The sequence below is a fragment of the Balaenoptera ricei genome, chromosome 1 (assembly GCF_028023285.1).
Source record: "Balaenoptera ricei isolate mBalRic1 chromosome 1, mBalRic1.hap2, whole genome shotgun sequence".
NCBI classification, from domain to species: domain Eukaryota; kingdom Metazoa; phylum Chordata; class Mammalia; order Artiodactyla; family Balaenopteridae; genus Balaenoptera; species Balaenoptera ricei.
In genome coordinates, this window is record NC_082639.1 from 78,760,715 (window position 1) to 78,773,438 (window position 12,724).

Consider the following 12,724-nt stretch of genomic DNA (forward strand, 5'->3'; position numbering starts at 1 on the left):
ACAGAAGGGCTTCTAAGAATCTTAAGGGTGTTGTCCCATAGCATCCTGGACATGATTTAGATGACAAGATCCTAGACTTCAAGCCTGAACTTGATGCCATAGCAGAATGAAACGTTTGGGGGGCTTGGCAGAGGGTGAGGCTTTCATGTGAGAGGAATGTAAATCATTTGTGGGCAGAGAGTAGACTGCAGTGGATTAAACACGGCTGCACATTCTTTGCCTCTTTTCCCACTGAGAGGAGGCATTTGCCTCCTTGAATCTGGGCTGGTACCTGACTCCTTTGACCAATAGAATATAGTGGACATGACACCGTGTAGCTTTGAGAGCTATCCCATGAAAGAACTGCAGGTTTTGCCTCTTTGCTTGAAATGCACTATTTTAGAACCCAACCACCAAGCTATGTGAGGACACTCGGAACAGCCACCAGAAGTCTCACACAAAGTACCAGCCAGCAGTCAGCACCAACTACCAACCTGATGAATGAGGACATTTTGGACCTTCCAGCCATCTTTGTGCCAGCCAACACCAGGAAATAAAAGAACTACCCACAGAATCACAAGAAATAAAACTATTTTTAAGCTGTTGAGGTTTGGAATATGCAGAATAGTTAGCCAAAATCCTTCCCATCTATATGCTTCCAAGTTCTAGCCTCTCTGTGGAAAGGCTTAATCATCTTAGATACACCCTGCCTAACATGTGAACGAAATATTCTTCTGCCTTCTGCATTTTTGTACGTTCAGTTATTTATTGTACAAATACTTACTGTACACCATGTGCTATAAACTGTGGAAGATCCTATAATACCATAGGATCAGAATCGGAATCCTTTTGACCCTGTTTCTCCATGGACCTCTCTTAGGACATTTGATGTTGCTAAGTGGCATTGAATTTTCATTTACAGTGACTATTTCATTCACTGCTTTCTTTTCAAATATATTACAAAAGTTCTCCATATTATTTCTGGCCCACGTGATTGAAATAGCCTTTCAGCCACCCCCTTGTTTCTAATCCTTCTCCTCAAATCCGTCCTGCAAATCTCTCTAGCTCAGTGACTCAGTGTTCTCCTACCGTACACCTGAGTCTCTGAAGGTTCCTCTAGTTGATGGTAGCTGTTACTTTGTAGTTTGTGGGGAGGAGGAGCACTCTAGACATCTGAAACTTCAGGAAGACTTAAAAGGTAGGCACTTTCCCCAGATATTTCATTGCCAATCTATCTTGTGAGCTTCTCCTCCTGGGAGATTTGAAAAGAAAAAAAATTGCTGACCTCACCTAGACCAACTAAAGTGTTCTTTAAGAGTGGCCCTGGGTTTAAGTTTCTTATAAAAGTGCCCCAGGGGATTCTAATGTGAAGCCGAAGTTGAGAACCACTGTCTTAGATTTGTGATTCTCAAGAAGTGGTCTCTGCACCAGCAACATCAACATTAACTAGGAATTTGTTAGAAATACACATTCTTGAGGCCTAATGCAGACCTAATGAATCAGAAACTCCAAGGGTGGGACCTATCACATTGTGATTTCATAAGCTCTCCAGTGATTTATGAACGTTGATGTTAGAGAAACACTTTACTAGATGAATCCTAGTTCCCTTCTAGATCTCAAAGCTAGTGTCTGGCTAGTGATCATTTAAGTGCTTGAGAAATGCTAAGTAATTGTCATCAGTTTTCTGAAGAGTGAGTGGTTCAGGGGGTTATTTATAATAGTATAAAGCAAAGGAGCAAATTAATCCTGGATACTAATGCATCGTTTCTCAGAGAGAGAACTCAAAGAACTCGGTGCTTTGTGACCACCTAGAGGGGTGGGATGGGGAGGGTGGGAGGGAGCCGCAAGAGGGAGGAGATATGGAGATATATGTATATGTATAGCTGATTCACTTTGTTATAAAGCAGAAACTAAGACACCATTGTAAAGCAATTATACTCCAGTAAAGATATTAAACAACAAAAAAAAAGACAAAATAAAATTGCAGTTAGATATATGTTAGACCCAAGAAACATCTTTTTTTTTAATAAATTTATTTATTTTTATTTTTTTATTTTTGGCTGCGTTAGGTCTTCGTTGCTGCATGCCGGCTTTCTCTAGTTGCGGCGAGCGGGGGCTACTCTTTGTTGTGGTGCGCGGGCTTCTCATTGCAGTGGCTTCTCTTGTTGCAGAGCATGGGCTCTAGACACACGGGCTTCAGTAGTTGTGGCAGGCGGGCTCAGTAGTTGTGGCTTGTGGGCTCTAGAGCACAGGCTCAGTAGTTGTGGTACACTGGCTTAGTTGCTCTGCAGCATGTGGGATCTTCCCGGACCAGGGCTCGAACCTGTGTCCTCTGCATTGGCAGGTGGATTCTTAACCACTACACCACCAGGGAAGCCCAGACCCAGGAAACATCTTGATGAGAAGTAGGACTAAGCATTTTGAAAGGATGTAAGGCGATTTTAAAATCAATTTTCAGTGAGAGTAGTATAGAGAAACCCCATTCTGTATTGTTTGGCTGTGTCCCTGCCTGGGGCCAGAGACAGAGAGCTTTGAAGTAGCATCCAGTTCTCATCATACACTGACTCTAAATACCATCTGATCATCATTTGTTTATTTTTTCACTGGTTGTTTTGGAAATGCTTTCAAAGTAAAACAAGGACTAGTGGGAAGTAAAGACTGGCTAACTTGAGTGTTGTTGTTCCAGTCTTAGAGACTTTGGGGTGAGATTGTCAGATGAATTCATCTGCTTTGAAAAGCTTTTATGATTTTTTAACAATGTTTAAAAGCTAAAGGAATGGGATTAGGACCATAAAATCCTTTACTTTTAACTTTGTTTCTTTGAACTGATTTAGTGCATTTGTATATTAGAAATAGAGATCTGATTTGGATTGGATCCTCATTGTTTGCAAAAATATGGTCTGGAAAAAATTTCCTGGACACACAAACAGTATTAAATGTTGTAATGACAAAGGACAGCTATGCTCTAACTCTCCAGTTAAGCACTTCAATTAGAAAAATTAACATCATTTAACATATAGGAATGCTTGAGACTTTTCATACATCATTAAATCCAGATGCTATATATTTATATAAAGTCTTAAATTGTTCAGTGGAAAATGTTCAGTAGAAAAAGTCTAGCTGAGAAAGCAGATTATATAGTATGTAAACGGAGACATTGCGGAAAGCTATATCCTTTGTATCCTTATCTTTCAAAGATTAAAATGGAACCCAGTTATAATGCAGATGTTGGGGTAAGTTGATGTCTTAGTCCCTTCAGGCTGCTATAGTAAACTACCACAGACTGGATGACTTTAACAATAAACATTTATTTCACAATTTCTGGAGGCTGGGAAGTCTAAGATCATGGCACCAGCAGATTCAGTGTCTGATGAGAACTCACTTCCTAGTTCATAGATGGCCACGTTCTTGCTGTTTCCTCTCATAGTGGAAGGGGCAGGAGAGCTCTCTGGGGTCCCCTTTATAAGGGCACTAATCCCATTCATGAGGGCTCCACCCTCATGACCTAATCACCTCCCAAGGCCCCACCTCCTCATACTATCACACTGAGGGATTAGGATTTCAAAATATGTATTTTTCAGCGACACAAACATTCAGTCCATTGCAGTTAGGGGAGGGAGTTAAATATTCAAATTTTTCTTAGCTTTTGAAAGAACTCAGACTGGCTTAATTGGATTGAATGATCTGGACAGTGTGGTCTGGTGTGGACAAGGACTGAGATTTTAGCCTGAGGACCTGGGTTCTAGTTGTTGCTATTTCTTGCCAGTTTCGTCACCTTGGACAAGATAAGTCCTTTGGGCCTGCCTTATTTTCCATGTTTATAAAATGTGAAGGGGCTTCCCTGGTGGTGCAGTGGTTGAGAATCTGCCTGCTAATGCAGGGGACACGGGTTGGAGCCCTGGTCTGGGAAGATCCTACATGCTGCGGAGCAACTAGGCCCGTGAGCCACAACTACTGAGCCTGCGCGTCTGGAGCCTGTGCTCCGCAACAAGATAGGCCGCAATAGTGAGAGGCCCGCGCACCGCAATGAAAAGTGGCCCCCGCTTGCCACAACTAGAGAAAGCCCTCGCACAGAAACGAAGACCCAACACAGCCAAAAATAAATAAATAAATAAATATTTTTTTTAATGTGAAGAATAATATTTATCTTAATGGTTTGTTGTAGGTATGAAACAAATTAATGTAAATGAAAGTATTTTGAAAGTAGGAAAACAGATATTAGATTATTAACAACAGATTTTTATTCTCTTATTGACAAGGAACTCATCAAAGGAAATCTGAATTAGATGATTAGAGGAAAAGTTTATAGTTCTTAAAAAGATGAACAGGAAAAATTCTTTACAAATAATTCTCAGTTAGAATAAATATGGCAGGGCTTCCCTGGTGGTGCAGTGGTTAAGAATCCACCTGCCAATGCAGGGGACACGGGTTCAAGCCCTGGTCCAGGAAGATCCCATATGCCGTGGAGCAACTAAGCCCATGCGCCACGACTACTGAGCCAGTGCTCTAGAGCCCGTGAGCCACAACTATTGAGCCCACGTGCCACAGCTACTGAAGCCTGCATGCCTAGAGCCCATGGTCCACAACAGGAGAAGCCCCCGCAATGAGGAGCCCACGCACTGCAATGAAGAGTAGGCCCTGCTTGCCGCAACCAGAGGAAAGCCCACACGCAGCAACAAAGACCCAATGCAGCCAAATAAAAAAAATAATAATAATAATAAAATAAATAAAATAAAAATAAGAAAGAATAAATATGGTGAACTTGTAGTCAGTTGTGGTTCACTAACAGGTTAGTTATAGTAGTTTCTCATTCTGATTATTTTAAAATATTACTGTAGTTGGAGGTTTGTGACTCTTCTTTCTTTTTGTGTTTAAAGTAGAAAATATATCTGCAATATCTAAAGGAAACTGTATTGTGCAGGAAGTATCATGATGGCTGGGTAGCATTCTGGAGTTATGCAATAAATTCTTTCCTGGCACATTACAGATGCAATGCAGTGGAAGAATATGTAAAATGTTTCACAGATCAAATGTCTTTATTGTGCTTAACTACACATAAATGCAGTTGTGTATCATATGTTGTCAGTCTTTTAAAAATGAATTTTGAATAAGAAACTCATATTCCAGTGGTGCGAAGTATGAATTAATACACAGCTGAATTGTCACACACTAACTGTGCTTTCTGGCCTGCAAAATAATTTGATCTTCAGTAGTAATTATAAAGAAGGCTTTACACATGGATTGGTAAATCCAAAGTAAATTTCAGCCATGCTAACTCTTTGATCTTTGAAAATGACAAGGTTACAAGAGTATTGCTAAAAATACCGTAAATACAATTTGGGGTCAGTACTCTGAGCTGGATTTTGAGTACTTAATAAACCAGGAAAGGATTGTATCTTCCAGGCAAATATATAAACCTTCTCAACAAGTTTTCAGAGGATACATAGGCACTAAAAAATGCAGTTTTCACACCCAACTAAAAATTTTGTGTGTTTTAGAATGTTCTCACATTTCAAACTAATCAGTATATATGTAATTTAAGTTATTGCAAATGATTGAAGTAGATGCCAAAAATGACTTTTATTAACCTATAAGGTAAGGGACAAAAACCAATAGGTTTTAATATAAAGGGTAGCTACATTTAATGTCATAATTTCAGAGAATTTCAGTCATATTTCTGAGCTGTGTCTTAAAAAGTTATTAACTTGTAACTATATTTAATGAATCAGTAGGCTAAATTTTAAGAGCACTGAGTCTCATTTGGTTAGATGTATGATAAAGTACAGAAATTATATGGTTTGACAGGCCATCTGATGAATGCAAATAAGACCAACTGTGTATGAGGATTGAATGAGCGAAATTAGCATATGGAGACTGCTTGGAAAAAGCTAAGTGTAGTAGATACAGCATTTTAAAATATGTTAACATCTAAATTTCCGTAGAAACTTTTCTGTAAGTTAAGGAAGTTCAGAGGCTGAGCGCAATCTGGTATGTGGATGGGGTCTTATATAAATAGCTTTGCCAGAATGTCTCCCAGTGTGAAAAGTCAACTGGTCTATGAAAATCCACTTGCCATGTAATGTCTTATGATGGAGAGGGTCTCTAATGACAGTATCTCCAATTTTGTTTGTTTGGATGACCACAGCTATTTCAAGATATCTATACTTTCTCACAGAATGAAGACAATCACAGAGATGGTGTGTCTAAGAAATTTCAAAAGGTGTAGGCCTCCTGACTGAAGCTCAGTCAACTTATTGGATTCATTTTTTTTCATTATAGTAAGTATAAATATTTAAAGTATATTGTTTTGGCCAATGTTGACCTGTGCTCTTTGTTGAATAAATATTTGCTGTCTGTCAAATACCCTTATTGTTAGAGCTGTTTGTGTTTACATTCTTCTACAATTTCAGTTGTGTATCTGAAATGAATATAACTCCCAGCATCTTTGAGGGGACAAATAAAGCCATAGACTTTGAGCTGGCAGAGCCCTTAGAGATGATCTCGTTCACTTTCTTTATCCTTTACAAGAAATTCCTTTGCAACATCCTTGACGGATGGTCATCTTATTCAGCTCAGCCCTGGCAGGAGAAGGGCCTGAACTATTTCACAGAACTATTTCTATGGATGTTCCACTACAAATTAAATCACAATGTCACTTTCTAAAATGTGCACCCACCTAGTTCTGCCTCTGGAACAAATCCACTTATTCTTTAATCCAAGAGGTAGTCCTGCAAAAATGTAAAGATAAATTCTCAGGTTCCCCTAGTCATCTTTTATCTCAGCTGAATATCATCAATTACCTGTGTTCCTCCATAGGAAATGGTTCGTAGACAAGTAGCTCCTGATTATTTTGTTGCCCGATTAGTCTTTAACCTGTGACTGAATGTTGGGTTCCAGGTGTGATCTTACCAGGCAGACACAGAAGGACTGTTGCCCCTTTATCTGGGTTCATGATTTAATATGGCCACAGATTATAGTCATATTATGGCTATATTTAGCGTAAAGATAGCATATAGCTATATTTTGCGTAATAGCTATGACACAATTAGCTTAATGCATGCATTCATGTCAACTAAAATCCTTAGGTATTTTTCACATGTTCATCCAGCAATGTTTTCTGCCCTCCTTTCCTCCCATCATGTTGATGGTATTTTGGGGTCTAAGCCCAGACTTTCTATCTGTCGCATATAATCCTCTTGTTTTTGGTTTTTGTCTTGTCTTGACACACAGTTATGATTAACTGCAGTGGAGTGAAGCAGAAGGGGAGGAGTTGAGAGTTAGAAATAGACCCACTAAACTAGAGTAAGGGAAGGAAGCCCTGGAAAATTATTTAATCAAGCCATAGGTCCTAAGAGGAAGTTGAATCCATATAGTATAATGATGGCCATCATCATACTATAGGATGCAGGTGGAAAGTGGTGCTTTCCACCTGCATCCTATAGTATGCAGGTGGAAAGTGGTGCTCCAGGCTAGTAGTTAAAATCAAGGATCCTGGGATGCCCTAGCAAGGGGGAGAGCATGAAGGTATAGGGTTCAGGGTCAGATGGTCAGGAATATGTTAGGGCTGACCAGCAAAAGAAAAGACACTTATTCATAGGTATCAGAGCTTCTGTAATGGGATTCTAGGGTTCAAGGCAGGATACCAGTCCCTTGAAGGAAGACTAATGAGAGCAAAACAGTTCTTCTTGGGGGTGCTACCAGTACTAGGGTATCTAGAGAGAGAAACTCAGACCCAGGAAAGATGATAAGACTTAAGACTCAAAAAAGTGCAAGAGAAGTCCATGGATGAAGGTTGCAGCTGAACCACCAGCAAAGATGGCCATGCTACTGTGATTTTTTTTAACCAGAATTGTTATAAATCCAAATATTTCCTTTTATCTGTCTTACTCTGTGCCATCTTATAGGTGGTCTGGATTTTACTAGTTAACAATTTTTTAAACGATTTAGGTAAGGCTGAATACTACATAAATCATTTCTGTAAAGAGCATTGTCTGAATACTTTAAATATGAAAATGCAAAATCCACCTTGTTTTTCTGAAGGCAAAAATAGTAATAACATGGGCCCTTAATCATTTATACTATTAGTACTTTGCCATCAAAACATTAAACATGAGAGAGAGTCCCTTCCACAGTGTTGTAACTGGGGCTTTCTTCCCCATCCATTTTTTAAGCCATTACCGTTTTGTGCCAGCTTTTAAATATTCTAAGTTGGATGTGAACGTAGGTTACAAAGCAAGAGCTTGGGGGGAAAGGAGATAATGTATTAAATCACAGTTTGTTCTGAACATAGAATTGGTACATCCCTCTAATCCTAAGGGATAATTTTATAAAGCAGTGCTTGCTCAAAGGAAGTTCCTTGTCATGGTTGAAACACAACTCTTAGGCTGTAACCGATGCTCCAGACTTGGGAGTGGAATGTGAAAGAGAGCTTATTCAGACCATTTGGAAGGTACAAAATGTGGCCGTTAGAAATTAGTAGCATAAGAACAAGTTTTCCTAATGTTGATTCAAGAAAATTCGGCTTCTGGTTTTTAGTAGCTTAGCATGAAATGAAGATGCAGGAGGAAACTAGATAGTTGCTTCACGTCCTGCACCAAATAAATACCTTTACAGATCCAATCTGGCTGTCACCAAGTGGTCTCTCATCTAAGGGACTCACAGTGCTCAGCTGGCATAGCCTAAGGTTTTGAATGAAACCAGGAAACTTTGATACCTTTTGATCATCAGCCCTGCTTCCCAGGTTTTGCCCCTGAGCTAAATCCTACTTGGTTATGTACAAGCCTAAGAGTTTAAGCTTATTTGGGGTACTTGCTTCAGTGGTTTTTCTTTTATTTTCCTCTTCCAGTTTCTGTCCTCCTACAAGGGAAAGTCATGATTACACTAACAGAGCTAAAATGTTTAGCAGACGCCCAGTCGTCTTATCACATCCTAAAACCGTGGTGGGACGTCTTTTGGTATTACATCACCCTGATCATGCTGCTGGTGGCCGTGCTGGCTGGAGCCCTCCAGCTCACACAGAGCAGGGTTCTGTGCTGTCTTCCGTGTAAGGTGGAATTCGACAATCACTGCGCCGTGCCTTGGGACGTCCTGAAAGCCAGCGTGAACACGTCCTCCGATCCCGGGACGCCGCTTCCGCCCCCCCTCAGAATCCAGAACGACCTCCACCGACAGCAGTACTCCTACATCGACGCCGTGTGTTATGAGAAGCAGCTCCACTGGTTCGCAAAGTTCTTTCCCTACCTGGTGCTCTTGCACACGCTCATCTTTGCAGCCTGCAGCAACTTTTGGTTGAACTACCCCAGTACCAGTTCCAGGCTCGAGCATTTTGTGGCCATCCTTCACAAGTGCTTCGATTCTCCGTGGACCACCCGTGCCCTGTCAGAGACGGTAGCTGAGCAGTCAGTGAGGCCCCTGACGCTCTCCAAGTCCAAGGTTTTGCTTTCTCCCTCAGGGTGCTCAGCTGATGTTGATTGCAACAAGCAGTCATTGCCCTACCCGCAGCCTGGCTTAGAGTCAGCTGGCATAGAAAGCCCAACTTCTAGCGTCCTGGACAAGAAGGAGGGCGAACAGGCCAAAGCCATCTTTGAAAAAGTGAAGAGGTTCCGCATGCACGTGGAACAGAAGGATATCATTTATAGAGTGTATCTGAAGCAGATAATAGTCAAAGTCATTTTGTTTGTCCTCATCATAACTTACGTTCCGTATTTTTTAACCTACATTACTCTTGAAATTGACTGTTCAGTGGATGTGCAGGCTTTCACTGGATATAAGCGCTACCAGTGCGTCTACTCCTTGGCAGAAATATTTAAGGTCCTGGCTTCATTTTATGTCATCTTGGTTATACTCTATGGTCTTACCTCCTCCTACAGCTTGTGGTGGATGCTGCGGAATTCTCTGAAGCAATATTCTTTTGAGGCGCTGAGAGAAAAAAGCAACTACAGCGACATCCCGGATGTCAAGAATGACTTCGCCTTCATTCTCCATCTGGCGGATCAGTATGATCCCCTTTACTCCAAACGCTTCTCCATATTCCTGTCGGAGGTCAGCGAGAACAAACTGAAACAGATCAACCTCAACAACGAATGGACGGTCGAGAAACTGAAAAGTAAGCTTGTGAAAAATCCCCAGGACAAGATAGAACTGCATCTTTTCATGCTAAACGGTCTTCCAGACAATGTCTTTGAGCTGACAGAAATTGAAGTGCTAAGCCTGGAGCTGATCCCTGAGGTCAAGCTGCCTTCTGCAATCTCGCAGCTGGTCAACCTCAAGGAGCTCCACGTGTACCATTCGTCCCTGGTGGTCGACCATCCTGCCCTGGCCTTTCTAGAGGAGAATTTAAAAATCCTCCGCCTGAAATTTACTGAAATGGGGAAAATTCCACGCTGGGTATTTCATCTGAAGAATCTCAAGGAACTTTACCTGTCAGGCTGTGTTCTACCTGAGCAGGTGAGTACCATGCAGTTGGAGGGCTTTCAGGACTTGAAAAACCTGAGGACCCTCTACTTGAAGAGCAGCATCTCCCGGATCCCACAAGTCATTACAGACCTCCTGCCTTCGCTGCAGAAGTTGTCCCTCGATAACGAGGGGAGCAAGCTGGTTGTATTGAACAACTTGAAAAAGATGGTCAATCTGAAAAGCCTGGAGCTGATCAGCTGCGACCTGGAACGCATTCCGCACTCCATTTTCAGTCTGAACAATTTGCATGAGTTAAACCTCAAAGAAAATAACCTTAAAACTGTGGAAGAGATCATTAGCTTTCAGCATCTCCAGAATCTTTCCTGCTTAAAGTTGTGGCACAATAACATCGCTTATATTCCGGCCCAGATTGGGGCATTATCTAATCTAGAGCAGCTCTCTTTGGACCATAATAACATTGAGAATCTGCCCCTGCAGCTTTTCCTATGCACCAAACTACATTATTTGGATCTAAGCTGTAACCACCTGACCTTCATTCCAGAAGAAATCCAGTATCTGAGTAATTTGCAGTACTTTGCTGTGACCAACAACAACGTAAGTAAATCCATTCTGCCCTTTATTCGGCCAGTCATTTGAGCATCTGCTGTTTGCAGTGTGTGATGTAGTTAAAGATAATGGACTTTAAGTCATACTAAGCCTCCTGAGCTCGACCTGACTACCACTTCTAGACATGTGACCGTGGAGAAATTATCAAAACACTGAGCATCGGTTTTTCATCTAATTTACAAGTTGTCATGGAGATTTTATGAAAAAATATATAAGCATTTGGCACAGTTCATGGCACATAGTAGGTGTACTCAACAAGTGTTCTCTTTATCCTCTTTCTCTGTTTTTTACATAAACATTACAATTGAAGTGTTTTAAACTAATTACTTAGTTATGGCAGTGCTTGCTTTCATTTTGGAAAAGTCTTAAGTATTTAGAAAGTTTCATAAAACTTTTCAGCTTCCAAATCTGTCATAGGAGAACTTTTTGTTAAAAATACTGTGATCATGAATTATTCATAAGTCTTTTTTGTGATACAGTAAGAACGACTTGAAATCTCCATGCATGTCTAGAAAGACAATTCAAAATGAAAGGCCTGGTTCTATAATGCAACACTAGGGCTCCTTAGAAGCTTTTTCCAGCATCTGTGCTTTAAAAATGAACCATAATTTGCAACAGTAAAGCCAAGTTAAGGAAAACTTAACTTTGCTGAAACAAGAAAAAACAAAATAAATGAGTAGTTTCCTAGGTTAAAATGTGAAGGACGAGGAAAAAGACAAAAAATCATGCTGGCTGAAAGGGCAAGAGAATGATGGTAACATCCATATGCGAAGAAGAAAAAAAAACCTGTCAGAAATCAGGTCTGCCAAAAGATGAAAGTGATCGTCCTCTAGTTAAAAATGGGAACTATTTTCTTCTGCTCTACCCAAAAAGGTACTATCTCCTGGACTTTTTATAATTCATATTTCATGTTAAATATAGCTACAAGCATGGTGTTGGCTAGTAAACATATTAATCACCAGACAGTATTTTCAGAAACCATGGACTGTTGGAAAAATACCAGAGAGTTGGGGAATGAGGCAAAAGTCATACTGACTTTTAGAATTCTATGACTGTATTCATATGTAAAAGGATAGAACCCATTATACAGTAAACAAAACATCTTCATGTCCTAAAGGATTATGAGGTTTTAAAACTCCTTTAAGATCGATCTAGATTAGCAGTTTACATCACAATTACCTGAAGGGCCTGTTAAAACACAGATTGCTGAGCCCCAGTCCAGGGTTCTGATTCAGTAAGTAGGTCTGCAGTTTGCAGTTCTAAAAATCTCAGGTGAAGCTGGTGCTGCTGGTCTGGTGACCATACTTTGAAAACTACAGGTCTAGAGATTTATCATTAGTGTCGTTTAATTATGCAGTTGATTAATACTAGTATTTTGGTTACACTTTTTCTGTTGTTAAACCTATAATAAAAAATATAAATAATTCTTTTGAAAGGCATTGGTTTCACCAAGTTGTTGTACAGTTAAATCACTCCATAAATTTTTCTTTTCTTCCAGTGTGAACAGATTAACACGCTTTTATTAAGCAATCTCTGAATATATGTAGGAAGAATAATACCCCAATACTCTTCAGTTCTGCTGCTTAGGGTTACTCCATGAGGGAACAAGCCATTTTTTTTTTTTTTTTTGAGTATAATTGCTTTACAATGGTGTGTTAGTTTCTGCTTTATAACAAAGTGAATCAGTTATACATATACATATATCCCCATATCTCCTCCTTCT

At 40.2% G+C, this 12,724-nt stretch overlaps 1 protein-coding gene across 2 annotated transcripts in view; it reads left to right on the forward strand.

The window, feature by feature from the left end:
- LRRC8B (leucine rich repeat containing 8 VRAC subunit B) overlaps nt 1-12,724 on the forward strand; it is a 73,286-nt gene that overhangs the window by 43,495 nt on the left and 17,067 nt on the right. For both annotated transcript variants that reach the window (XM_059925939.1, XM_059925948.1), the window contains exons 3-4: nt 6,155-6,257; nt 8,825-10,989. In XM_059925939.1, the coding sequence (XP_059781922.1) occupies nt 8,851-10,989 (2,139 nt within the window). In that variant the 5' untranslated portion in view covers nt 6,155-6,257; nt 8,825-8,850. The remainder of the gene's footprint in view (nt 1-6,154; nt 6,258-8,824; nt 10,990-12,724) is intronic.